Source organism: Megalobrama amblycephala, linkage group LG2, assembly GCF_018812025.1.
Source record: "Megalobrama amblycephala isolate DHTTF-2021 linkage group LG2, ASM1881202v1, whole genome shotgun sequence".
In the NCBI taxonomy this organism is placed as follows: Eukaryota; Metazoa; Chordata; class Actinopteri; order Cypriniformes; family Xenocyprididae; genus Megalobrama; species Megalobrama amblycephala.
This window is the reverse complement of record NC_063045.1, coordinates 54,704,570-54,731,767: the sequence shown is the minus strand read 5'-3', so window position 1 is coordinate 54,731,767 and position 27,198 is coordinate 54,704,570. Positions and strand designations below refer to the sequence as shown.

The window sequence follows — 27,198 nt, the reverse complement described above, 5'->3', positions numbered from 1 at the left end:
GGAGCTACGGAGAACGAATTCAGTCGTCAGACCAAGTCAAAGCTCTACTCGGTTGATGTAAACAAGTGGACACCAATACATCACTGCAGATCTCAGACAGCGACAGATGCAAAGCGACAGCGAGAGCGCATTCCTACCGTACCGCACAATGCAGGTGTTTAGGATGAGGACAGGAAGCCAAAATCGCTTTCCTGCGACACTAAAATAAGAAGAAAACACACAAACGAATACTGCAGAGAGAGGAGAGGCCCATGACAGACCGGTTGGCATCTGTCCGTCTGTTCACCTTACCAGGCGAGCTTGAAGCCTTTCATTAGTGCAGTGCAGGCTGTCCTGATCCCACAGTGTCATCTTCCCATTTCACGGGCCGCCTTTCCCAAGGCATCCCGAGCGGGATGTTAATCCGCGTCGGTTCTGGTGATCCCAAGTGCGGGCGATCGGCCCGACTCAGAATGCCTCAATCAGCATGAAAGTGTCGGGTGAGCCATACTTCCACATCCTGTGTGTGTGAAGCTCTCAAGTGCACCTCTCTGAAATGCAGCAGCAGCCTCTCTCTCCCTCTCTCTTCCTGCAGATGAGGGCATGAGCGGCTCTCGTCTCAATCCGGTGCTCACTGAGCATGCTCAGATCCACCAGGCCACTCCCCCCCCACCCGCTTCCTTCCTGACTCAAAGAGATTCCTGTCCGGTCTCACTGCCGCTGTGCGTGTGTGAGGGACTACGGGGCAGTCGACAGCTGGTCCTCTAATCCCTTAATACAGATGGACGGTAAACACTGCGAACAGAGTGTGTATAAGGATAAGAGAAATATATTGCTTGGCATCTTGTTCTATTTCCGTTACACACACACACACACCTGATATTACTGCAAATGTCTTGTCACATGTACAGGCCATAGCAGCGCTTCTCTGATCCCACGGACACACATCTCACTGAAACAACCACAAACTGTCTGAACATATAAATATCTGTTAAAGTGTGTTTTCGATGTGTGCTCTTAAAAAAAAAGTTTGTTAGTAAAAAAGCAACAGGAAGCAAGCAAGTCATTGTCTCCAAGCACCCAAAAATAATATATCAGTCATTAATTACTCACCCTCATGTCATTCCAAACCCGTAAGACCTTCGTTCATCTTCATAACACAAATTGAGATGTTTTTTGATGAAATACGAGAGCTTTCTGTCCCTTCATAGGCAGCAACGCAATTACCACTTTCAAGGCCCAGAAAGGTAGTAAAGACATCATTGAAATAGTCCATGTGACAACAGTGGTTCAACCTTAATTTTATTAAGTGCCGAGAATATTTTTTTGTGCGCAAAACCGTTATCTTTGTTTTGTTTTTTTGCACACAAAAAGTATTCTGGTCGTTTCATAAAATTAAAGTTGAACCACTGTAGTCACATGGACTATTTTAATGATGAGTTTACAATACAACCTCTCTGGGCCTTGGATGTGGTAGTTGCATTGCTTATCTATGGAGGGACAGAAAGCTCTCGGATTTCATCAAAAATATCTTAATTTGTGTTCCGAAGATAAACAAAGGTCTTACGGAATTGGAACGACATGAGGGTGAGTAATTGATGAAAGAATTTTCATTTTTGGGTGAACTAACCCTTTAAATACACACAACATGGTGACCATGATTTTCAAATTAGGACATGTTCCTGAATCCTTGCCCTCATCCTTGTTGGTCCCAGAACAACATTTATATTAAGCAATAACATTTTAGGGTTAGGGTAAGGAAAGTTTTATATGCATATATGTATATCTCTGTCAGTGTGAATGCACCAACAATATATAACTTTCAGGAGGGCAATGCATGTAATACTGGCCTGTTTTACATTTTACATATAGGACTAGAGACTGAGACTTTTTAAAAGATACTTTTTGTTTGTTTTTTTGTTTGTTTGACCTCTGAAAACCTGACTACTCTTTCAAAACTTCATAAATGACCACTAGCACACATGCACATTTACACACACACACTGATAAAACACAACAAATAAACCCTAAATATGGTCATTTAATTCTGGTTTTGCATTGTTATATCCCACAAGCTAAGATCATGTTCAACAAGCCAATACATTTCCAGCATGATGCTGCCCACAGAGGACTAGCCAATCAGAATGAGCCCCTGTAAAAGCACTGGCCAATCCGAGTGTGTGCATGTCACAGTGGTGCTGAATGGACAGCTCCATCACAGGCTCTGAATGGGAATGCATGCATGATGTATAAATAAACATTTTATCTGGGACAAAAATGTAAGAGTTCAGTTTGGTCTTTTTAGACAAGATTAAAAATGGACAATGTTTAGTGCAATTTAGGATTAAATTATAAAATGTTGCACACATGTTATGAAATATCCTTCCATATTCTGATACTAATACGATTTGTTATGAGATGTTACTTGTGCCAAAGGTTTTTGATGTCCAAATAAAGAAAATGCAAATGCAGTTCAAATATGAAAAAATGTAAATCATAATTTAAATCATATCGTTTCATTGGCAGCACTTCAAGAATTTCCCAGCGTCCAGTACTGATGTGAAATATCAGCACTGCACATGTAATCGGTTGTGTCAACATGTTCCTTTGCCCTTGCTGGGTCTCTGGGGGTCTGAGTGCGGAAGAGCAGACGAGGATATCTGGCTCCAGCGGGCCTGCGGAACCTAGCCAATGAATGCTGGAGTTTATTTCTGTGAGTCCAGTCCTGATATGTTTAGCCCTACGGCCCAATGGCCTGCACGAGTTGGCACATAGCCCCGCCCCCTCAGCATCTCTGAGCTCACTACCACATGGAGGCTGACGGGAGCCAACCAATGAGAGCAGAGAGTGAGAGAGTCAGGTGATGAGGTGACTGTCAGGCTCGGTTAGTGAGCGTACTGGAGAAGTGAAGTGAGGCAGCTAATCCCTCTGTGCACACACACACACACACACACACACACACACACACACACACACACACACACAACCCTGACTGGCAAAAACAACACAGATTGTCATACCACTGAAAAGAGCTCAGAGGGATCAGAAGGTATTACTCATAACTAGTTGTCTACTGTTTTTCCAAAAGAGGGAATGCCAGATATAATGTTAAAATAACAGTAAAATTGCTTATTTTATACAATATTTACTCAAAACTCACACATTTTATTATGCATAAAAGATTAGTTCACTTTCAAATGAAAATTACCCAAAGCTTTACTCACCCTCAAGCCATCCTAGATGTACATGTATATGACTTTCTTCTTTCTGATGAACACAATCCGAGAAATATTAATAAATATCCTGACGCATCCGAGCTTTATAATGGCAGTGAGCAGGATCAACGAGTTTGAGCTGAAGAAAGTGCATCCATCCACATCCATCCATCATAAATGTATACTCCACACACGGCTCCGGGAGGTTAATAAATGCCTTCTGAAGCGAAGTGATGTGTTTGTGTAAAAAAAAAAAAAAATCTACATAAACAAGTTAGTTGAATAGGGAAGGTGTAGGATGTAGCGTAAGCTTTTTGAACTGCAAGAGTTTTACACTTTCTTCATAAGTTGAATACGGAAGGCGATCTGGCAGAAGCTAGATATCTTACTTCATAACTTGTCAAATATGGATTTTTTTTTTTTTTTTTTTTTTTAACACAAATGCATCACTTCACTTCAGAAGGCCTTTATTAACCCCCCGGAGCCGTGTGGAATATGTTTATGATGGATGGATGTGGATGGAAGCACTTTCTTCAGCTCATACACATTGGTCCCATTCACTGCCATTATAAAGCTCATATGCGTCAGGATATTTATTAATATATCTCTGATTGTGTTCATCAGAAAGAAGAAAGTCATATACACCTAGGATGGCTTGAGGGGGAGTAAATCTTGGGCTAATTTTCATTTTCAAAGTGGACTAATCCTTTAACAAGGCTGAAACAGTTATTACCTGATGTTAAGGCAAAATATTGGCCAATTAATTGGCCTGGAATATCTCATAACCGTGCTTTTTTGTGTGGAATTTTGGGGAACAAATTTGAGGAAGAGAGAACTATGGTTAATAACTATGGTAAACTACTACACCCTTATTGGTAGTTAAAGCTGCAGTCTGCGATTTTTTCTCTTTGTCGCCATCTCTGTTTGAAACCTGCAATTGCAGTCATATGCGGAACAGTTATCTGTACGTGCGTTGTGCCTCGGCACAGCTCGTCAGCGCGGATGAATCTAATGCTTGCTGTCAGTCACCGCACCGGTGTGGATACTGAACTTCAGAATCACAGATTCTACGTCTTGAAAGTATGACCAATATAAGAATTTTCACTGGAAAATATCATCTGAACAATTAAGTAATATGTCTGCCACTTTTGTTCTGACCAACTGAGGAAAAAAAAGCATTAGGCCTACGATAAATCGCGCTGCCAATGATGATTAAATCTAACGATCGCTCGGATCACGCCAAACCGTGCAAATTATTATTACTGTTATACTTTGTTCTCAAATCGTTAATGTTAACAACATCAGCATTGCGTGACTGTGTATTTAGTGTATATTAGCGTTACCTGTAGATTTCAATTTCTGTAGCCTTTCAAAGTCTTTTGCTTTTGACTACGAGTGAATCTCCAGTTGTCACTGATGATTGTCATTTGAATCTTTCTGGATTACAATCCGCCATCAAAATGATAAGTTGAAAAAATTATTATATAAAAAAAATTATTATAAAATCATGAAAATTATTTCAGCTGCTGTTTGAAAAGGCTATAAATGATCCGCTACAAGCAGCATCCTCACGTGATAAAACTGACTAGCCTGGACGGGACTCCTTCCTTTCTGTTTACGGACGTGACGTAATGACGCACAGAGGAACTGCTGCATGCTCAAATTTCCCACGGAAATCCACCAGGTCGCTCTTATTATAAAACATTATTACAAGCTTACCGTTGTGAATCGAGACAAGATTATGAGATAGTTTTGAACACTGGCTGGTTATGTACTTGCTCAAAAATTGATTTTGGATCATTTTTAACCAAAAAAAGTTACGGACTGCAGCTTTAAAAGATATTTATTCAAAAATCATAAAATATATAATTGCATTTTGAAAGAGTTTTGAATAAACATTGAATATGCAAAAACATTGCATAATATATAATATATATATATTAATTCTGTCAAACAGTCTATGGTAAAATGTGTAAAAGACGCCAACAGTATTGCATGCTTATGTATAACTATAAATATTATCAGATTTACTTAAAGGGACAGTTCCCCCAAAAATAAAAATTCTGTCATTGGTTACTCACCCTCAAGTTGTTCCAAACCTGTATGAATTTCTTTATTCCGTTGAACACAAAAGAAGATAATTTGAAGAATATCGGTAACCAGACAGTTGACATAGCCATTGACTTCCAAAGTATGTTTTTTCCTACTATGGAAGTCAACTGTTTAATTATCAACATTTTTTCTTCAAAATGTATTTTGTGTTCAACAGAAGAAAGAAACTCATACAGGTACAACATGAGGGTGAGTAAATGATGACAGAATGTTCATTTTTGGGTGAACTATCCCTTTAAATATTTAATAAAAGGTGTGTAGAAGTTTATGAATGAATTCTGCTCGAATTCCACAGAAATCTGCAAAGCTTTGTGTGGAATTCATTGGCTGATACCTCACCGATTACTGAAAAGTGCTTTACTGAGATTTATACAGCAGCACTGGTGAATCCCACACAGGAAGGAGAACTCAATCGTTCACTTATGACCTACTTTCACTGCTCTATACGGCCCACTCTTCCTGACAGAGAGCCCTAAGGAGATTTTAATCTGCAAGTAAAACGACTCAGTGCCCACAGACAGACAGACAGATGTCCAGAGAGGATTCAGTTTATGTATGGCCGAGGAAAGAGTCCGTTTAACAGGAAGTCAGAAGTGCACGAGCTTACTATGAGACGGGATTCTGTTTACAGCTCAGTGGAAAAGAAAGAGAGCGAGAGAGAGTGCTATCTGATTGAGGTGTTAGATAACATCAGTCTGCAGTTCTGTGATGAATCATCAGCTCTGGTAACAGGACACTGCTGCTGCCAGCTTCTGTCTAATCTCAGCTGAAAGACGGCCTGCACATCTTTCATAGGGATCTGGCCAATTAAATGAGAACACAGGAACAAATGAGGCAACCAGAGCACGTTGAACACGCTGAAAACGATTACAGGAACAAAGTCAAGCAATAATGTGCTTGCACATCTTACAATTATTTTGATGGCTACTATCTTTTTGAAACAAGGGCACTGAGAAAACAGTCTGAGCTTTATTTAAAATTCATGTCTTCAAATTCTAAAAATTAGTTTTCTGCTATTTTTCTAATATTGAAGGACAAGTCAAGTCAAGTTGAAACTCAATACTGAATCATTTTTAACTTCTTGATCCACTGTCAGGCCATGTGTCCACCAAAGCATGTTTTTTCAATTGTTATCATTGGGAGCGCTGCATATTAAAAAAACTGCAGCAGCGGGACGAGTCATTGAGTGTCTAGTTCATGCTGAGCGCTGCACGCTTGGCATTTTTTCTGGTTGACGATAGCTGAAAAATTTTCAACTTTGGGTAAAACGCAGCGCTCATTATCACCGTCACTTTTTACCCAGCCATCCAATCACAGTGGAGAAGGATCGGGACTAGGGCTGGGCTTTATAACGATATATATCATTATCACTGTATAAAATGTCTTTTGTAAGAGCTTTTGCTATATTGTGTATAGTATATTGCATGTAAATGTATAGCACTATTGACACTTAAGAGTAATGAAATGCATGAATGAGAATGTAAAAAACAGTTGTTAAAAAGAGTTATAAGCACAATATGTCCTGAAAAGCAACAGTGCGGTGCTCTCGCTGACCGACACGCGGCGTAAGCACGTGCACAGAAAGCCACGTCTCTCAGCATATGATCACGAATTCAGTTATCTTTCACATCTTATTGCACTTAATTGATCTAATACACACAAAATTATATCAAAATGTCCATTGTGTAGAGTATTCACGTAAACACGGCCGGTTATGTCTCAAGTGAAAGTAAACAGTTGTGTGTAAACCGTATGTGTATCAGTATAATGGATCTGTGCGTTTGGTCTTAAAGTGACAGCAGCCTAACATACCTATTGCTGCTCTGTCATTAAAGCAGAACTAAGTAACTTTTTTTACCTTCATAAATAGTCCTTAGGATGGTTAATTGACTTGTAGTGGTGTGTGTGAGGCGAGCACTAACCCCCTCTGGCACGTTTACGCCAGAAAACAGCACTTGCAAATTGAGCTGCATCGACCCGACACAACCTCGCCTCATGGTCACGCTCACGCGAGAGTGACAAAATGCTTTACGGTAATTCAAAAACAATGTATATATTATGACTTTATAAGACAATTTTGAAAATTACACACCTCCATCGAGATTTCTTGTACTGTATTTGCAAAACTACTGTGCTGGTGAGCGTTGTAGTCGTTGTAGTTCAGAGCTGCGCTTGGAGTATTTACGACAGTGTGATTCACTGAAGGAACCTGTTGGGGGAGCTTTGCAAATCTTACTGAGTTCCGCTTTAATGTGAGTAAAACAAAAGAGAAAATAACTTGCTGCTCTTGACTGGAAACTTTTTTTAGTTTTACTAAAAATAAATGTATACTTAATTCATACAATTAAGACAAAAAAGATGCATGAGCTTTTCTCAGAACTAATTTCACTTTTCTAAGCTCTTATTTGCAATGTGACTTTTCTGGCAGTGATTTTTAGCGGAGTCACTTTAATCATGCCTGCGTGAACACCTCAAGTTCACATAAAAACATTTTACTACTAGAAATTGTCTAAAGCTTTTTACCGTTTAAAAAATTCAGACCGAACAAATTTCATTACATAAAATATTTTTCTTTAAATGTGTGCTTGTGCTATCAAATGTCAGTTGTTTCGATATCTAGTTGTGTAATGAAATTATATTTTAAAAGTATGGCATCCAAATACTTTTTGTGGCCCCAGTATCTGTAAACTACTTGGACATTTTTAGGAAATATGAAATGTTAAATATAGCAAGCAAGAAGTTTTTTGTTTTTTGTTTTTTTTTTTTTGAGAGAGAGAGAGAACGCAGTGAATAATGTATGCTTCCTGATATAGGCTCACTGCACTTTTCTTTTGCAGCATAAGCATCTCCTAACAAACTATAGCAAAAGGGCAACTCAGAATGTTGCTGATCATGTCAAAACAAAAACCCTGTCCAATGTACAAGGTCTGATCTCACCTTAAATACACAGAGGAATAGAGAACGAGAGAGGGTGAGGCTGGCATTTCTTTGTTAGCAAGTCTGCTTTGAACAACTGCTAATTAAAGAACAGGCACACGCACTCACACGCACTCACACACACACACACACACACAAACACACATCTGCATTCATCAAAGCTGTGTGTCTGAAGAGAAACAGATCTAGTTAGACTAGTTACTGTGACAGGGACACAATGACCCTGAGCTCATGTCGACCAGAAGAATATGACATGACTCTTTCAGTCTTACAGTCATTCAAGGTCAAGAAAAGTAGTAAAGACATTGTTAAAATAGTCATCATGACTACAGTGGTTCAAACTTAATGTTATGAAGCGACGAGAATACTTTTTGTGCGCAAAAACAAAACAAAACTAACGACTTTATTCAACATTTTCTTCTCTACCCTGTCGGATTTGAAAGCGGTTGACGCAGTGAACACAGTGCAGCGCTCGCGGGTTTACATCAGAACACAGATTATCAGCAAGTAAATTTTTGTTCATCACACAATGAATGGTGCTGCTGCATCTTTTTCAGTGTTGCCGACTTTTCGGACCCCTTAGCGACTTTTTTTTTCAAACATCTAACAGTCAGTCCCTATATCATATCGTTCCTGTATCTGACAGAAAATATGTAAACGAGAACAGCTTTATTGGGCATTCGGCTATATTTTATATTAAAATAAAGTATGTGAGTACAGATTAGGAGAGGACACAGATGTTAAGTGCCGACAGTTGCCACATTACGTCATGTAGTGACATTTAGCAAATTTAGGTACTTAGATGCGGCAGCTAGAGTTCTTACTAGAACCAGAAAGTATGACCATATTAGCCCCGTTCTGTCAACATTACATTGGCTCCCTATTAAACATCGTATAGATTTTAAAATCTTGCTACTTACTTATAAAGCTCTAAATGGTTTAGCTCCCCAGTACCTAAGTGAGCTCTTAATGCATTATAGTCCTTCACGTTTATTGCAATCTCAGAATTCAGGCCAGTTGATAATACCCAGAATATCAAAATCAACTGAAGGCGGCAGATCCTTTTCCTATTTAGCACCTAAACTCTGGAACAATCTTCCTAGCATTGTTCGTGAAGCAGACACACTCTGTCAGTTTAAATCTAGACTAAAAACACATCTCTTTGCTCTTGCATACACATAACACATTATCAATACATTAACATTTTTCAAAACCGTTAAAGGATTGCTACGCTGCAATAATTAGGTCGGCCGGAACCGAGAACATTTCCTATAACACTAGATATACCTGTACATCAGAATAAGAATGGCATCTACGCTAATATCTGTCTCTCTGCTTATCCTGAGGTTTGCCGGGTGCTGGATCCAGGCCGTATCCAGATCAGATGGAGAACCTGTGTCTGGACCTGACTACAACGTAGCCCAGGAGACAATGGGCCTACAGATCCAGTTCTGGCTGCATCTATAATTCAGATTTTTAATCCCCGTATCCGCTTACATATATTTATATATAATCTATTTTTAATCTCTATAATAAAAATGTATAATTCAGATTTTGATCTCCATATCCATTTACATATATTATATATATCTTCCAAGGGGTTTTTTCCCTCCTAGGACTTTTTTCCCAGTGTTAGCATGCTGGGTTTTTCTCCTAGGGGTTTTTTTTTCCACCCCTGGGAGTCAGCCGACATTGGCTTAATGTAGCACCATCTTGTATATGTTACATATTACCACGCTTGTTTGTACAGCTTATTTTTAACCACTTCCCTTTTTTCTGTGCTTCTAATATGTAAAGCTGCTTTGAAACAATTACCAATTGTAAAAGCGCTATATCAATAAATTTGACTTGACTTGACTTTCCAAAGAAAATATTTGGCAACATGGATCCTTTTTGAGACTTGAAAGCTTCAGAGTCCATTCACTGTAACTGCATGGAAGAAAGCATCCAGTACATTATGCTACATTTCTTCATTTGTGTTACTAATTTCTTCATTTGTGTTATAAAAAATAAAAAAATAAATTAAAAAAATAGGCTTGGAGTGACACAATACTGCGAGAATAATTACAGAATTTTCATTTTTGGGTGACCTATTCCAATCTTTTCTGTGCCTACTATTACTTTGTGCTTGTATATTTCTCTATTTGCAAGACTGATAAAATCCACACACTGTAGTTCCTGTAGGTCTCACAGCAGAGCACAGCGCTATAGCAACATCAAAGTCATGGGTTCAAATATCTTATAATTATGCATGTAATGAATTATATCTTCTCATTAATAAGTTTAGCCATGGTTATAATTGATTATAACATATTACTTACACTTGCTCATTAAACACATCTGATGATTAATGCATTATTTAATGCATTTAAAAAGCATAACCAGGAATAAGTATTCATTACTAGTGATACTGGATTTTTACAGTTATTTGAAAACATTAAACATATAAAACAATGTGTATCAAAAGGCATTATAAATGCAAATAATGCACAAATATCCAGCGGCTTTGGGTTCAAAACTGCTGGAGAACAAATTATAACTATAAACATAACTAATATATTGAATAATCATAAGTTTTACTTCACATTCTGTCCTTTTTAAGTCTCTACTGTAAAAGATTGAAGGGTAATTCTATATATCGCAGGAAACAGTATCTGCTACAGTAATACAGACTGGATCAATTGACCATGAGTTTCTGCCTACCAGTTACAGTCTGTACATAACACCTGGCAAAAACAGACAAAAAGTACTCACTGATCCCGACGAAAGTGCAGTCTTTTCCTGAGCGTGGACACCCGCGGGTGACAGCCCAGTTTGACGGGTGAGGTGCATGATAAAGTCCTGCTCTGAACCATGATGCTCTAAACTCATCTGGACCTGCATACGGTTTACACACACCAACTCCTCATTACTGAACTCCCTTCACCCCCTCCTCTCTCTCTCTCTCTCTCTCTCTCTCTCTGTGTCTTGTCCTGCGGTGACCCAGATCCTGCGTTTTCTCAGTGTGTGTTGTAGATCAGTACAGCTTGTTTCCTCACCTGAGGTGTGGCTGTGGTCAGACCACCAGCAGGGACACTAATATGGCCATCAGTGTCTTAGACAAGAGATTGCGTGCTAGTGGGTAAAAACGCATATGACTAATATAACCAGAGAGAGACAGATCTGGGTGAATGGATTTGGTTGTTGTTTTATGAACACGGCTGAACCTGAATTTAAATCAATTTGTCAGGATTGTAATTGTATAATATTCAAGTATAATTCACACTAAATGACATTCAAGCAGTTCATACAACGTCTGCGGTATTCATAAATATAATAATCAGGGTTTTCCACATCTTTTGACTATTTTTTTTTACTAATATTTCTTGTCACTTCTGATTACTGGATTAAAAAAAAAAAAAAAAAAACATTGTAAAGACATTGCACATAAAAACAATTTCAGGCGATAATAAATTAGATTATTAAACTAGCAAAAAAAAGAACATTCACTACAGAAATTTCCATGAATTTTTAAGATCTGTTTTCCATGACCAGACCTGTAAATCATAAATTCCCTGATATTTCTGAAACATAAACAACATTCAGGGTATTTCCAGAAACATTCAATGAAATTACTGTAAATAATCAACATCTGAAATGAAATCTAAAATATTTGTATTTAAGATACTTATATTTTACTACATAAAACAAATGTAATTTAATTAACACAAATATTTAACACACTAATATAAAAGGAAATATTTTCAATATTTATTTTTATAGGTTGAAAACCATGACCAACCAAAATTCTGGTAAAATTAAAATCTGTATTGATGGATATGTTCGTTGTTTTGACAGTATTGACATTTTTCAATTTGTTTTCAAATCAGATATAATTAGTCAAAATGAAAGGTAGGGTAGGCAATTTTTTTGTTTATACACACTTTTAGTTATACTGGTTGAAACTCTCTTCACATCCTGATAGCAATCAATAAGAGAAGTGGTTTAAATATCAAAACATGTACATATATCTTCTGTGGAAGTCTCAGGACCAAAAAAAAAAAAAATGTTCATCCAATCATTGTATTCAGTCTGATTGCAATGATACGATGTCCTACCTGCCTGTCAACATATGTATTTCCATACCTCCGCCCACCAGCTCGTGCAGACATCACACGTCATCAGAGCGTTTCATCAAGGCTATTCAGAGTTGTAGACAGTCATCAAGCGCCACAAACAGCAACCGCCTTTTACAGTTCCTCCTGAACCAAAACAATGAGCTTATGCCATGTTTACGCCATGTCATAACTGTATTACGAGATGGAAACCCGTGTTGTACTACCCAGAGCTGTTCACGTCCTCAGGCTCGCATTTATGTGTTTCTATGTCAACACTATTAATGCCGAAATTAATCTGCAGCAGTCAGGTGATACAAGTAAGAGCTCTGTAAGTTATTTACGCTCATTATTTTTGTAATGTCAAGTGCTTTGAGACATGAGGTAATCTAAACGCCATCTCTCCTGATACTTTGCAGACTCTACTGTGCGCGTTCATGTGTTTTGGAGAGGGTGTGGCTTTGTAGAATACTCTGAAGGGAGGTTGGGATCTCATGCTTTCAAAGCTAGCTTGCTATTGCTAGCCTCTCTGAAATTGCCTACCCTTCATTTAAAGGTGCCATCGAATGAAAAATTGAATTTACCTCGGCATAGTTGAATAACAAGAGTTCAGTACATGGAAATGACATACAGTGAGTCTCAAACTCCATTGTTTCCTCCTTATATAAATCTCATTTGTTTAAAAGACCTCCGAAGAACAGGCGAATCTCAACATAACACCGACTGTTACATAACAGTCGGGATCATTAATATGTACGCCCTCAATATTTGCATATGCCAGCCCATGTTAAGGCATTACACAAGGGCAAAACGTCTGGATCTGCACAGCAGAATCATCAGACTTGGTAAGTAAGCAAGAACAATAGTGAAAAATGGCAGATGGAGCGATAATAACTGACATGATCCATGATATCATGATATTTTTAGTGATATTTGTAAATTGTCTTTCTAAAGGTTTCGTTAGCATGTTGCTAATGTACTGTTAAATGTGGTTAAAGTTACCATCGTTTCTTACCGTATTCACGGAGACAAGAGCCGTCGTTATTTTCATTTTTTAAACACCTGCAGTCTGTATAATGCATAAAAACAACTTCATTCTTTATAAATCTTTCCAACAGTGTGTAATTTTAGCTTAAGCCACGGATCACAGCCTCAAACTCATTCAGAATCAAATGTAAACATCCAAATAAATACTATACTCACATGAAATGATGCATGCATGCAGCATGAATGACGAACACTTTGTAAAGATCCATTTTGAGGATTATATTAGCTGTGTGAACTTTGTTTAAATGCTGTTTAAGGCAGTCGAGAGCTCGTGGGCGGGGGGAGAGCCAGAATTAAAGGGGCTGCGCGCTAAATCAGTGCATATGTAATTATGGCTGAAAATAGGCAGATAAAAAAATTAATTAAAAAAAATCTATGGGGTATTTTGAGCTGAAACTTCACAGACACATTCAGGGGACACCTTAGACTTATATTACATCTTGTTAAAACTAGTTCTAGGGCACCTTTAATGATGTAATTTGTTTTGTCATAAAATATTCGCAAATAAATTCCAATTCAACATCATGTGAGATGTGGCCAGTTCAATTCAAATTCACACTCATGAACTGAAAGGGACCCTGTACTATATGTATGTGTCTACATGAGAGTTGAGCTGTGATTCATTCAGCCTAACAGGACACAAGCTGGCTGAACATTCATCACCTTTAATGAGCATTAGCTGCTTTTACGTCACGACACAAAACTGATTTAAAAATAAGCTCAGGAATCAGCTGAAATCGGGTTGCTGAGTGCACAAAAATGAGCTGCGGGCGACCGTGTGCAGACTGACTTTAACAAACTGACTTTAGCAGGTGTATAGATGCACACACACACTCGTGCACAGACTCACATACAAATGGTTATCTTAGAGGAGTTCATAAAGATCTCTTTTCAGACAATGGTAAATATGAACGTTAAAAGCAACAATCAAACACAAAACTGATCAATGTACAATCAGTGATGTTCACAAGATACATTTTATAAATCCAGAAGAAAGAACACAGTGTTCTAGGTCCAATAAAAGCAGCAATGAACAAACGCCTGAAGCCTAGAAATGAAAAAAAAAATAAAAATGCTCATATGATATTCCAGCCGAGGATCTGCGTGTTCTTTGCCCAGCTGTGCACAACAAGAACATTTGAGCACAGCTAAAAATCTGAGCTTTCTCTACAAAACCTTGCTAAGCTGATTCAACCCGCACAGCACCTGGTTTAAAAATGTGATATTTCTGAGATAATGTAAAAAAAAGATCTGAGAAAATGCAATGGGCTGTTCTGCAGCCCTGCCATGGGAAAGTGATACACACTAGAGTTGTTTTTGAGATGGCACAATATAGACAGTGAGATCTGTGGTCAGACTCAAAACCAGAAACAGAAACAAATGCAGAACATGACACAGAAAGAAGAACAACTTCAAAAGCTAAACATGAACCACCAAAAACAGAAGCTTCTCAACCACACTTGAGATCCAACACTCAGACTAAAACAGCTGCCTGCAGGAAGTTCATATCATGTCAAGCTGTTCAGCGTCTGCCGTTATAAAATGACAAAGATTGAAACGAGAGAAAAAAAATTGTGAAGTAACAAGAGACTGAATCCCAATTCGCAAATTACTTGTCATATAAAATACACAAGATTAGCCTGTTTTCTATGGAAGCTTGTTTCGGCCACTGAATAAAAAAATAAAAATAAAAAAAAGGTTATTGCGACTTTTTTCTCTCAATTCTGGCTTGCTTTCTTTTTTCTCGCAATTGCGAGTTTACATCTTGCAATTCTGAAAATTTTCTAAGAATTGTAAGTTACAAATTCAGAACTGTGAGATAAAAACTCGCAATTCTGGGGAAAAAAGTCTTTTTTTTTCTCAGAATTGGACTTCATAACTGGTTTATATCTCACAATTCTGAAAAAAGTAAGTCAGAATTGCGAGATATAAACACGCAATTGCGAGAAAAAAGTAAAAAATGCCCGTTTCTTTATTTCTCACAATTGTGTTTAGAATTCGCAATTCTGACTTTATTTCTCACAATTCTGAGAAAAGTCCGAATTGCGAGATGTAAAAACTCACAAATGGGAGAAAAAAAAAGTAAAAAAATTGCAATCTTTTCTTTTCTTTTTTTCAGTGGCGGAAACAGGCAATCATACATAGAACACGATAAATAGTACCAAATGTGCCAAATGACATCTATAGAGTGCATAAAAAAATGGCCTTTAACAATGCCTTATAAACGTTTAAAGACAGAACTACTGTAAATTCTAATCTATCTATCTATCTATCTATCTATCTATCTATCTATCTATCTATCTATCTATCTATCTATCTATCTATCTATCTATCTATCTATCTATCTATCTATCTATCTATCTATCCATCTATCTCAAAAACTCTTGTGATACAGGACATATCACATATGATCAACTACATATTTTCCCATTATTAGTGCAGTATATAGAGTAGAATTATACGAATTGGACTTCAGCAAAAATGTGAGCTGACCAACTACTGACCCCTGTTGGACATAAAAGGGAACTACGTTGAAAGCATCATAATGCATAAATGGAAGACAAGCAGAATGCTTCGATTAAAGGCTTAGTCCACTTTTAAATATACTTTTCCTGATAATTTACTCAGCCCCATGTCATCCAAGATGTTCATGTCTTTCTTTCATCAGTCGAAAAGAAATTAAGGTTTTTGAGGAAAACATTCCAGGATTATTCTCCTTTATAGTGCACTTCAATGGCCTCCACTGTTGAAGGTCAAAATTACAGTTTCAGTGCAGCTTCAAAGGGCTTTTAACGATACCAGACGAGGAATAAGGGTCTTATCTAGAGAAACCATCGCTCATTTTCAAAAAAAAATAAATAAATACAACTGTATATGCTTTATAAACACAAATTATCACCTTGCATGTGCTTCCGGTTTCCGCATTCTTCAAAACGCTTACGCTGTATGTTCTACATCTTCCCTATTCAACTTACGGAATGAACACGGCGCCAATTACGTTTTTTTTTTTCCGTAAGTAGAATAGGGAAGGCGTAGGACATACGGCGTAAGCGTTTTGAAGAATGCGGAAACCGGAAGAACGTTCAAGGCGATATTTTGTTTATAAAGCATAAACGGTTGTATTTTTTTTTTCGAAAATGAGCGATGGTTTCTCTAGATAAGACCCTTGTTCCTCGTCTGGTATCGTTTAAAGCCCTTTGAAGCTGCACTGAAACTGTAATTTTGACCTTCAACCTGTTGGTAGCCGCTGAAATCCACTATATGGAGAAAAATCCTGGAATGTTTTCCTCAAAAACCTTCATTTCTTTTCAACTGACAAAAGAAAGACATGAACATCTTGGATGACATGAGGTGAGTAAATGATCAGGAAAAGTTTATTTAAAAGTGGACTAATCCTTTAATCAGTTTCGAAATAAATTAACATGTAAAACACACTGACAATCAACATGACATGTAAAGTGGAGAGTGTAGCGGCGTTGTGTACCTGTCCTCGCGAGTGTTGGGGCTCAGGTAGCGTGTGGTCTCTTCCTCATGGCTGCTCTGCAGGCTACTCTGCTGACTGCTGTAACACAGATCGTCACATTAGAATCAGAATATAAGAAATACACAAACACCAGACGTCTGCTCATACTGAGAAAGAGACGACAGAAGGTGAGTTTGGACACACGGTGATTTTTTAATTATGGTAACAAAAAATTTCAAACAAGACACGCATAGTTTTTACAGTCCAATGTTGCTTGGGTTACAGCTGGAGGAACAAACATCCATGAAGCATCTTAAACCAAAATTTTCAGGATAGTTTAATCTTCACCACTAGAGGGAAGCAGAGAGTGTCCCATTTTCCTAGAGTGCTATAAACTAAAACACAACAAAATATCCATTTAACCAAACTTGACATGATTTTCAGGTACAGTGTGATACCTTCACATTTGTTTATAATTTCTTGCCTTAAGAAAAGAAATGACAGAAAAACCTCTTGTGCAAGTGGTTCCCTGAGTTATTGTGTACTGCATGAAAAGGAAGCAGGTGATAAAACAGGCAAACAGATCAACACAATGGAGCCCTAGATTAGTGAACGCTGGTGTGTTTTCAAGTTTTTCTGTTTTTTTTTTTTTTTTTACCAGCAAACACCTGACAGCTCACAGTACACAGCTGATACCGGAATTATATAATATCAGTCATAACAAACATTATACGTCTGCATTTATTTATTAAAGCATGAATTCCATGTACAGTACCAGTTAAAAGTTTATACACACCTACTTAATCTTTATTAGTAGTATTTTCCACTTTTTAGAATAATAGTAAAGTTATGAATATTATGAAATAAAGCCAGTATGAGAATTACGCAGTGACCAAAAAAATACCCTTTTTGAAAATAAATAAATACTTTTATTCAGAAAGGATGCATTAAATTGATCAAATGTAAAGACTTTTATATTGTTATTGTTTTATATTGCTGTTCTTTCTGTTCATAAAAAATTCCCTCCAAAATGTATCATGGTTTCTACAAAAATATTAAGCAGCACAATAATAATAATAATAATAATAATAATAATAATAATAATAATAAATGTTTCTTGAGCATCAAATCAGCATATAAGAATGATTTATGAAGGATCATGTGACACTGAAGACTGGAGTAATGATGCTGAAAATTCAGCTTTGATCACAGGAATAAATTACATTTTAAAATATATATTTAAATAGAAAGTACGGAAGAGGATTAGGGCCAAGCAATAATAAAAAAATAAAACCATCTCGAGATTAAAGTTGTTAAATTTTGAGAAAAAACTCGTTAAATTTCGAGAAAAAAGTCGAGATAAAATGTTGAGAATAAAGTCATTAAATTATGAGAAAAAAGTTGTTAAATTACGAGAACAAATTCGTTAAATTAAATAAATGTTTATTCTCAACATTTTATCTCGACTTTTTTCTTGAAATTTAACGAGTTTTTTCTCGTAATTTAATGAGTTTATTCTCAACATTTTATTTAGACTTTTTTTCTCGAAATTTAACAACTTTAATCTCGAGATGGTTTTATTTTTTTATTATTGCTTGGCCCTAATCCTCTTCTGTAAGAAAGAGTTGTTTAAAATGACTATGATATTTTATGATATTACAATTTTTAGTTTATTTTTTTTCATCAAATAAATGCAGGCTTGGCATAAGAGACTTCTTTCAAAAACATTTAAAAAAAAAAAAAAAAAAAACTTTTGAACAGTATAGTGTATTTTCTATATTTCATTTTAGGGATTTAGCATAATAAATGCTGCGATTTCAACACAAGATGCAAATTTCCAAATTGCATATAAAACACACGTTTGATTGAGGTGGATAATTTATTATTCTGTAAAACATGCGCATAAATTATGCTTGCAACATCTAAAGCTGCAGTTCATAAGTTTTGCCTCTTTGTCGCCATATCTGTTAGAAACCTGCAATTGCAGTTATTTGCGGAATGATCATCTTTACATGGGTTTCTGCATCAACACGACTCCTCAGCGCAGATGAATCTAATGTTTTGAGGAGAATGTGTGGCTGTCAGTCACCGCAATGGTGGATACTATACATGTACATGTACTTCAGAATCACAGATTGCATTCTTAGAAGTATGACCAAAATAAGAATTTTCACTGGAAAATGTCATCTGAACAAGTAACAAATCTGCCACTTTTGTTACTTGTTCAGATGAACAAGTAATCAGCATCAGCATTGCATGATGCACATGATGATACACATGACGTGTATTTACTGTGTATTAGCATTACCTGTAGATTTCAATTTCTGTACAGTCTAATCTCTATTTGTCCATTTTTTCATACCATACAATCCATCAAAATGATAAGTTTAATTATTCCAGCTGCTGTGACAAAAGGCTATAAATGTTATGCCACCTACAGCATCCTCACATGATATAGCTACTAGCTAGGACTCCTTCTTTATGTAAACAGACATGCTTAAATGTCCTGCGGAAACCCACCAGTACCACCCGAACTAGAAAACATTATTATAAGCTTACCGTTATGAATCGGGCTAAGGTAAGGAGATAGTTTTGAACACTGGCTGGTTATGTACTTGCTCAAAAATTGATTTTGGATCATTTTTAACCAAAAAAAAAAAAGGTTTTACAAATAAAATCAGACGTGTTTTTTTTTTGTTGTTGTTTTTTTTAGGTCATATGACTTTGCCTCAATAAGTCATGAGAAGAAAATAGGCGTGCTTGACATGAAGGCTAAAGACCAATCGGTGTATGACATCAAAGAACCTCGGGAACCGTCTGCTCTCTAATCTCTCTCGCGGTACTTTGATGTTATACACAATCGGTCTGCAGCGCCGTTTCAAGCCAAACAAACATTTAAGATCATGAGAAACATAAATTAAGTGTGTCCAAACTTTCAACTGGTACCCCTTAAGCATAATTTCAGTTAGTGTTAAGGCTGCTTGAAGTAAAACTTAAGTTCATATAGCAGATACATACTGCATGTTGTATTTTTGTCTATTGAAAGGCAGCAAGAGTCATGAATATTTAAAACGTCCCCAGACAAACTCCTGTCAGCACTCCTGGCAGCAGCAGGCGGCCGCTTGTTCTTCCCTCCAGCCTATAAATGTCACAGCAGAGAGTTCAGTCCCTCCAGAGAAGACGGAAAACACACTCACACACAAACTGCTTTGTGTCACATGAAGACTTAAATGAAATGGTGCACATTACTCATGATGAACAGCAGGAATGGAGAATGGATGGGTTTGTGTGCTGAGATCAGGCAGTGCAGGAGGGTGGAGGGTGGGCGAGGGTTCGGGCTCGTGCTCATACAGACCTGCTCTCACTGCCGTGCTCTTTTTTCTCTCCTCCCCTCAGCCACTTGCGCAGGAGGAAGCGTCTGCGTTGGGGCGAGGCGCTGGGTGTGGAACAGCTCGACCACGCCGCATCCTCGTCGCTGGACGGCGTGATCTCAATGGACGGAAGTTGCAGGTACTCCTTGGAGCCGGAGCGCTGAAGTTGTTCCTTCTCCAGCTGCTCCTTCTCGCTCATTACATTCTTCATACGGCGCATTTTAAAGCGCTTGCGGCGCAGAGACGGGCTGGCCGAGCTGGACAGGGCCGGATCCACCACGGATCCATTGCACTCCCCGTCTGCCGGGCCCTGGATTTGCAGCGCGGGCAGCTGGAGGGTCTCTGACATGGTTCTACTTCTGTTCAGTCTCACATGAGTCCCGAACCAAATACAGATGCAGATCAGAGAGCTCAGTGAGTCCACACCTGGGCTGAGCTGAGTACAGCACTTCCTGTGAGACGGCTCGGTGCTGACATATTTGATCTTATAGAAGATTTCCTTCAAAAACACTTTATCCAGAAAACCAGGATAGCTCCCTAAAGGTCAGAGGAAGGTCATAAAGTCTACTAGATCAGCAGTTCTCAAACTCTGGAAAATTGCAATGCATAAAAAATTATGTTTATTTTTATTTATCTTTATTTTTTTATTTTTTTTCAAGTTTAACATAGGTTTGTGCATCTAACACTGTGTCCTAACCAGACGTGATGCGAAAAGATTCCAGCGACAAGCAGTTTGTCAGCAGTCAGAGACCCGACAAAATCAATCAAATACCACAGCCAGAAGAGCATGTGGGCGGAGTCTCTCTGTAAGTATACTGCATTTGCAAGAAATGGATAAATACATAATCTAATTAACAAATATTAAACCGTTTTAACATGAATTAACAATACATACCAAGTGACGGAAACAATCTTTGTTTGTTCACAGTTTGAACATTCTTATTTTCCTTGGCCCCTTCTGTGTGTTCCAGAGGTGAATTATTAATTGTCGCTTTCAGTATGGGTATAAAGGTCACGCAAAATGTTATTCAAACTCCATTTCAACAATAAATAAATCATACAATCTGTCCCTCCGTTGACAGTCTACGCAACTACCACTTTGACACTTCAAAAAGTTCATAAAGAGATTGTAAAACTAATCCATATGAATTGAGCGGTTTAGTCCAAATTATCATTATAATTATTTGTATGTTGGTGTTCCAGCAGTGACGTCGCAGAATTAGAAGCTGAAACAGAAACACCTGTCGCTCGACACGTATCTCCGTCACAGCTGGTTAGAACAAAAACTCTGTTTAAAGGGGTAGTTCACCCCAAAAATTTAAATGTTGTTCCAAACCTGAAAGGCTTTCGTTCATCTGCAGAACACAAAATGAAATCAGAGAGATTTCCGCACCTCCGTTGACAGTCTATGCAACTACCACTTTGACACTTCAAAAAGTTCATAAAGAGATTGTAAAACTAATCCATATGAATCGAGCGGTTTAGTACAAATTTTCTGAAGAGACTTGATCGCTTTTTGAGTTGAACAGATTTAATTTAGGCTTTTATTCGTATATAAACTCAAGAATGTTCACATGACGTGCCTGAACCAATGAGGTTCACTCTCGTGTGTTACGCATCACGTTTGAGCTTCAGCAAGAATCAATGAGGTTTGTACGGTTTATGTTCGCTGATCAATGTTTACAGGGAGTGCAGAATTATTAGGCAAGTTGATTTTCTGATCATATTTTTTTCCCAAGCACATTTTACCAATTCCAATCCACATCAATCTTAATAACTACTATTAATATTGTTTTTAATCATTTATAAGTGATATATAATTGTTCATGAAGGCTGGAAATGAAAAATGCCTTATATTCAGGTGTGCAGAATTATTAGGCAAGTTTTCTTTTACAGGCAAAATGAGCCAAAAAAGAGATTTAACTCAGACTGAAAAGTCAAAAATTATTAAATACTCATGAGAAGGACGCAATACTAATGCAATACTAGAAATTGCAAAGTTAAAGCATGACCAAGGGACAGCAAAATGCTCATTGGGTCAGCGGGGTCAGACAACAACAGGTGGAAAAGAAAAGACACATGTTAACTGCAAAATAATTAAGAATTAAGGTAAAGAATTAAGTGTGAAACCATCAGGAACCCTTTAGTCTCCAGCGCCACCATTTTCCAGAGCTGCAACCTACCTGGAGTCTCCAGAAGTGCAAGGTGTTAGGATCTCAGAGACTTAGGTTAGCTAAAGAATCCTAAAAAATGACCTGCACTTGATAAGAATCACAAGCTGAAGTGTTATAAAATACATGAAGACTGGGTTTTAATAGGGCTTATAGACAGACAGCTTGAGAATGACTCCTGATGGACCAGCACCACATCCTCTTGTACCACTGTTTGAAGAATTTATCCAGAATCTGGCAGTAAGGTGTTTGAGTTCACTTTTAGTCCATCTCTTATCCTGAAATGTCTGTCTTGCAGAGATGGACTAAAAATGATCTTCCAAAACTTACTGCCAGATTCTGGAAGATAAATTCTTCAAACAGTGGTACAAGAGGATGTGGTGCTGGTCCTTCAGGAGTCACTCTCAAGCTGTCTGTTTATAAGGCCTATAAAAACCCAGTCTTCATGTATTTTATAACACTTCAGCTTGTGATTCTTATCAAGTGCGGGTCATTTTTTAGGATTCTTTAGCTAACCTAAGTCTCTGAGATCCTGAGACCTTGCACTTCTGGAGACTCCAGGTAGGTTGCAGTTCTGGAAAATGGTGGCGCTGGAGACTAAAGGGTTCCTGATGGTTTCACACTTAATTCTTCACCTTAATTCTTAATTATTTTGCTGTTAACGTGTCTTTTCTTTTCCAGCTGTTTTTTGTATGACCCCGCTGACCCAATGAGCATTTTGCTGTCCCTTGGTCATGCTTTAACTTTGCAATTTCTAGTATTGCATTAGTATTGCGTCCTTCTCATGAGTATTTAATAATTTTTGACTTTTCAGTCTGAGTTAAATCTCTTTTTTGGCTCATTTTGCCTGTAAAAGAAAACTTGCCTAATAATTCTGCACACCTGAATATAAGGCATTTTTCATTTCCAGCCTTCATGAACAATTATATATCACTTATAAATGATTAAAAACAATATTAATAGTAGTTATTAAGATTGATGTGGATTGGAATTGGTAAAATGTGCTTGGGAAAAAAATATGATCAGAAAATCAACTTGCCTAATAATTCTGCACTCCCTGTATATCTGAATAAAGCCTAAATTCAATCTGTTCCTCACATAAAGCAATCGTGTCTCTTCAGAATATTTGGACCAAACTGCTGGATTCACATGGATTAGTTTAAAGATCTCTTTAAGAACTTTTTTAAGAGTCACGTCATTTATTACTTATCCTCATGCCGTTCCACACCTGTAAGACCTTCGTTAATCTTCGGAACACAAATTAAGATATTTTAGTTGAAATCCAATAGCTTCGTGAGGCCTCCATAGGGAGCAATGACACTTCCTCTCTCAAGATCCATAAAGGTACTAAAAACATATTTAAATCAGTTCATGTGAGTACAGTGGTTCAATGTTAATATTATAAAGTATATTTTTGGAGCGCCAAAAAAACTAAATAATGACTTATTTAGTGATGGACGATTTCAAAACACTGCTTCAGGAAGCATCGGAGCATAAATGAATCAGTGTGTCGAATCTGCTGTTCGGAGCGCCAAAATCACGTGATTTCAGCCGTTGGCAGTTTGACACACGATCCAAATCATGATTCGATACACTGATTCATTTATGCTCCGATGCTTCATGAAGCAGTGTTTTGAAATCGGCCATCACTAAATAAGTCGTTATTTAGTTTTTTTGGCGTCACTTTATAATATTAATATTGAACCACTGTACTCACATGAACCGATTTAAATGTGTTTTTAGTATCTTTATGGATCTTGAGAGAGGAAGTGTCCATTGCTCCCTATGGAGGCCTCACGGAGCTATCGGATTTCAACTAAAATATCTTAATTTGTGTTCTGAAGATTAACGAAGGTCTTATGGGTGTGGAACGACATGAGGTTAAAGGGATAGTTCACCCAAAAATGAAAATTTGATGTTTATCTGCTTACCCCCAGAGCATCCAAGATGTAGGTGACTTTGTTTCTTCAGTTGAACACAAATGATGATTTTTAACTCCAACCGCTGCCGTCTGTCAGTCTTATAATAAGAGTGGACGGGAACTCGAACGATAAGAGTCTAAAACACTTCCATAGACAAGTCCAAATTAAACCCTGCGGCTCGTGACGACACACTGATGTCCTAAGACACGAAACGATCGGTTTGTGCAAGAAACTGAACAGTATTTATATAATTTTTTACCTCTAAAACACCACTATGTCCAACTCCTTCATCACTTGCTTAGTGAGGTCTGATCGCGCTCTGACAACGGCAGTGATGTCTCGCGCATATACTTCAATGAGTGCTAGACATCACTGCCGCGTGATCTAACAGTCACACTTCACTTCAGTTGAACACAAAATCAGCATTTGTGTTCAACTGAAGAAGCAAAGTCACCTACATCTTGGATGCGCTGGGGGTAAGCAGATAAACATAAAATTTTCATTTTTGGGTGAACTATCACTTTAAGTAATAAATGATAGAATTTTCATTTTTGGGTGAACTAACCCTTTAATGGAGAGACAGAAATCTCTCGAATTTTATTAAAAATATCTTCATTTGTGTTCCGAGGATGAACAAAGGTGTTACAGGTTTCAAATGATGACAACATTTCATTTTTGGGTGAACTAACTCTTTCACGTGGAAAAGATGTCTTTTATCGTGTGTCGTGGTGTTGCATCACATCCAATTAGGACACAGTTTTAGGCTTTATTAACCCACATTATTACTTTGGGATTGTCAGAAGTGCATATATGTTAAACAATTTAGTATTGATTTATTTGAAATTTGCTTGTACCCGAATGTTCTGATTTGATCAGTGGTGCTACTTGGCCTGAAGTGTTTGAGAACCACTGTGCTAGATGGACAGAGCCTATACATGCATACACGAGTTTACAGAAAACATGAGGACAAACAAATCAGAACTAATAGGAAACAAAAAAAACACATTTGCTCTCTCACACACATGCTCTTTCCTGCTCTGCTCCGGAGTGTTACTGTAAAACCACTGTGAAATGAACATTAGTGATTTCACCTCACAGTAGCATCACACATTTAATCAAGTAACAAAAGTGCTAACATGCATCTAACATGCAAAATCATGAAGTCCACTTTTTCTCCACTGGGGAGGAAGTTTTGAGCTCTGACAGTTCCTTTATGTTTTCATAGTACAATAACTCTTATCTCAAAAAATCTAGGAAGCATGATTCCTCAGGATATGACCCCATTAAAACATTTTAGAGGCAGCCATGCGTGTCAGTGTTAATACAACAGGCTTCACGTAGCGCTGCACTTCAGGCGTGTGTAAGGAAGTCAGGCATAAACATGCGGGCTTGTTCATGTTACAGGAGGAAGCGCAATAAGCCGCAGCCCACTGAGAGCAGACACACACTCACGGCTGCCCATCTGCCTGCTCAACACATCGCACAATCTGCTGACTGACCCCTACGGTGGTTTAGTAACCTGCCACACACTGTTAGATCACTCCTGTTACTGCTCCACTGGAGATGGGCAGTGCATTTTTTTTTTTTTTTGCTTTTTTCTTTAGTCTTGACTTTACAGTAAATGCCAAATATATGAGCTCTGCATTCTTAAAATGCATTCATATACAAAACAAATCCTATCATGGCCCCCACATGTGGGGCTCCAGAGCATGCACACTGTATCACACTGCCTATACTGTACAGTACAATACCTGTAATTTCCTGTAAGAAAGTGTGGCCATCAACTTCCTTTTTTTTTTTTAAGAAACCAAAAAGTACAATAATAATGCACATGAATCACATATTTTAGTGTGCAGTGTATTATACTTAATGCCTATGTCTACTTAAAAAGAACTATGGCACTACCAAGGGTTTTTGGCTATGGTACCATAATAATACCAGGGTAATTCTTGGAGTTCTAAAGAATTGCATGGTACACAAATTTTAGTACCATAGTATATAACAAATGACCATAGTATTATGAAAGTGCATGACACTACCAGCTTGTATCATCATTGTACCATGGTATTACCACAGTATCTTTTTATTATGTGGCATTATGAAACATTTGATACTCTCTGCAAAGTCATAAGACACTACACCTGACTGTATCAGAAAGCAATGTCTAAAAGTCATCCTGCAATGTGCATAACAATATTTAATTTAAATATCATTTTAAGATTTCAAATGGTTAAAAATGGCACTGAAGCGTTCGTTAACGGTAGGCTACACATAAAAAGTGAATGGACTAAACAAAAAAGCTTACCTTTTTACATTTCAAATAACCAGACGACTCGTGTTTAATATGCAGTCGTTGTCTTTAAGTTTTAAAACTGCCGGAATGAATGAGGAACTGTTACGGCGTTTATTTCCCATAGACCCATACTGTTCCGTTATGATCTTCACGTTTCCTTTTATCCGGACGAATTCATTCCAGTTGTAGGGGCACATATAGCGCGCAGAAACAAAATAAATGTCGTTTTACAACGTGAACTAGGTTTGTTATAAGCGGGAAAAAAGCACACAAACTTGTAATTAAAATATCTGTGTAGTTAAAAAAAAAAAAATCGTATATTTTATATACGCAGAATAGACTGAGCGCTGCGCTTCACCCCTCTTTCTGAGATTAAGGCGCCCGGATCTCCCCGTATAAGCGACATGCAGCCGGCACAGTCAGACTCGTCGTTAAAACGGAGTTGCTGAAGCATTTTAACTGTCGTGCTTGTCTAAAGGAACAAGCTTCTTTCTCAAAACTAAGTACTTTTAACATTTAAACATGAGTATCGCTTCTTGTCAGAAATACGAGTAAGAATGTTCACTTCTTTACTGCTGTCAAGATTTGCTACAG

General features: G+C 37.6%; 1 protein-coding gene across 1 annotated transcript in view; it reads right to left on the bottom strand.

The window, feature by feature from the left end:
* Positions 1–26,764, bottom strand: part of gramd1ba (GRAM domain containing 1Ba) — a 65,548-nt gene extending 38,784 nt beyond the window's left edge. Inside the window, exons 1-3 of the mRNA XM_048180976.1 lie at positions 26,617–26,764; positions 20,203–20,755; positions 16,869–16,946 (exon numbers count right to left, since the gene is read on the bottom strand). Of these exons, the coding sequence (XP_048036933.1) occupies positions 16,869–16,946; positions 20,203–20,567 (443 nt within the window). The 5' untranslated portion in view covers positions 20,568–20,755; positions 26,617–26,764. The remainder of the gene's footprint in view (positions 1–16,868; positions 16,947–20,202; positions 20,756–26,616) is intronic.
* Between the last annotated feature and the right edge of the window lie 434 nt (positions 26,765–27,198).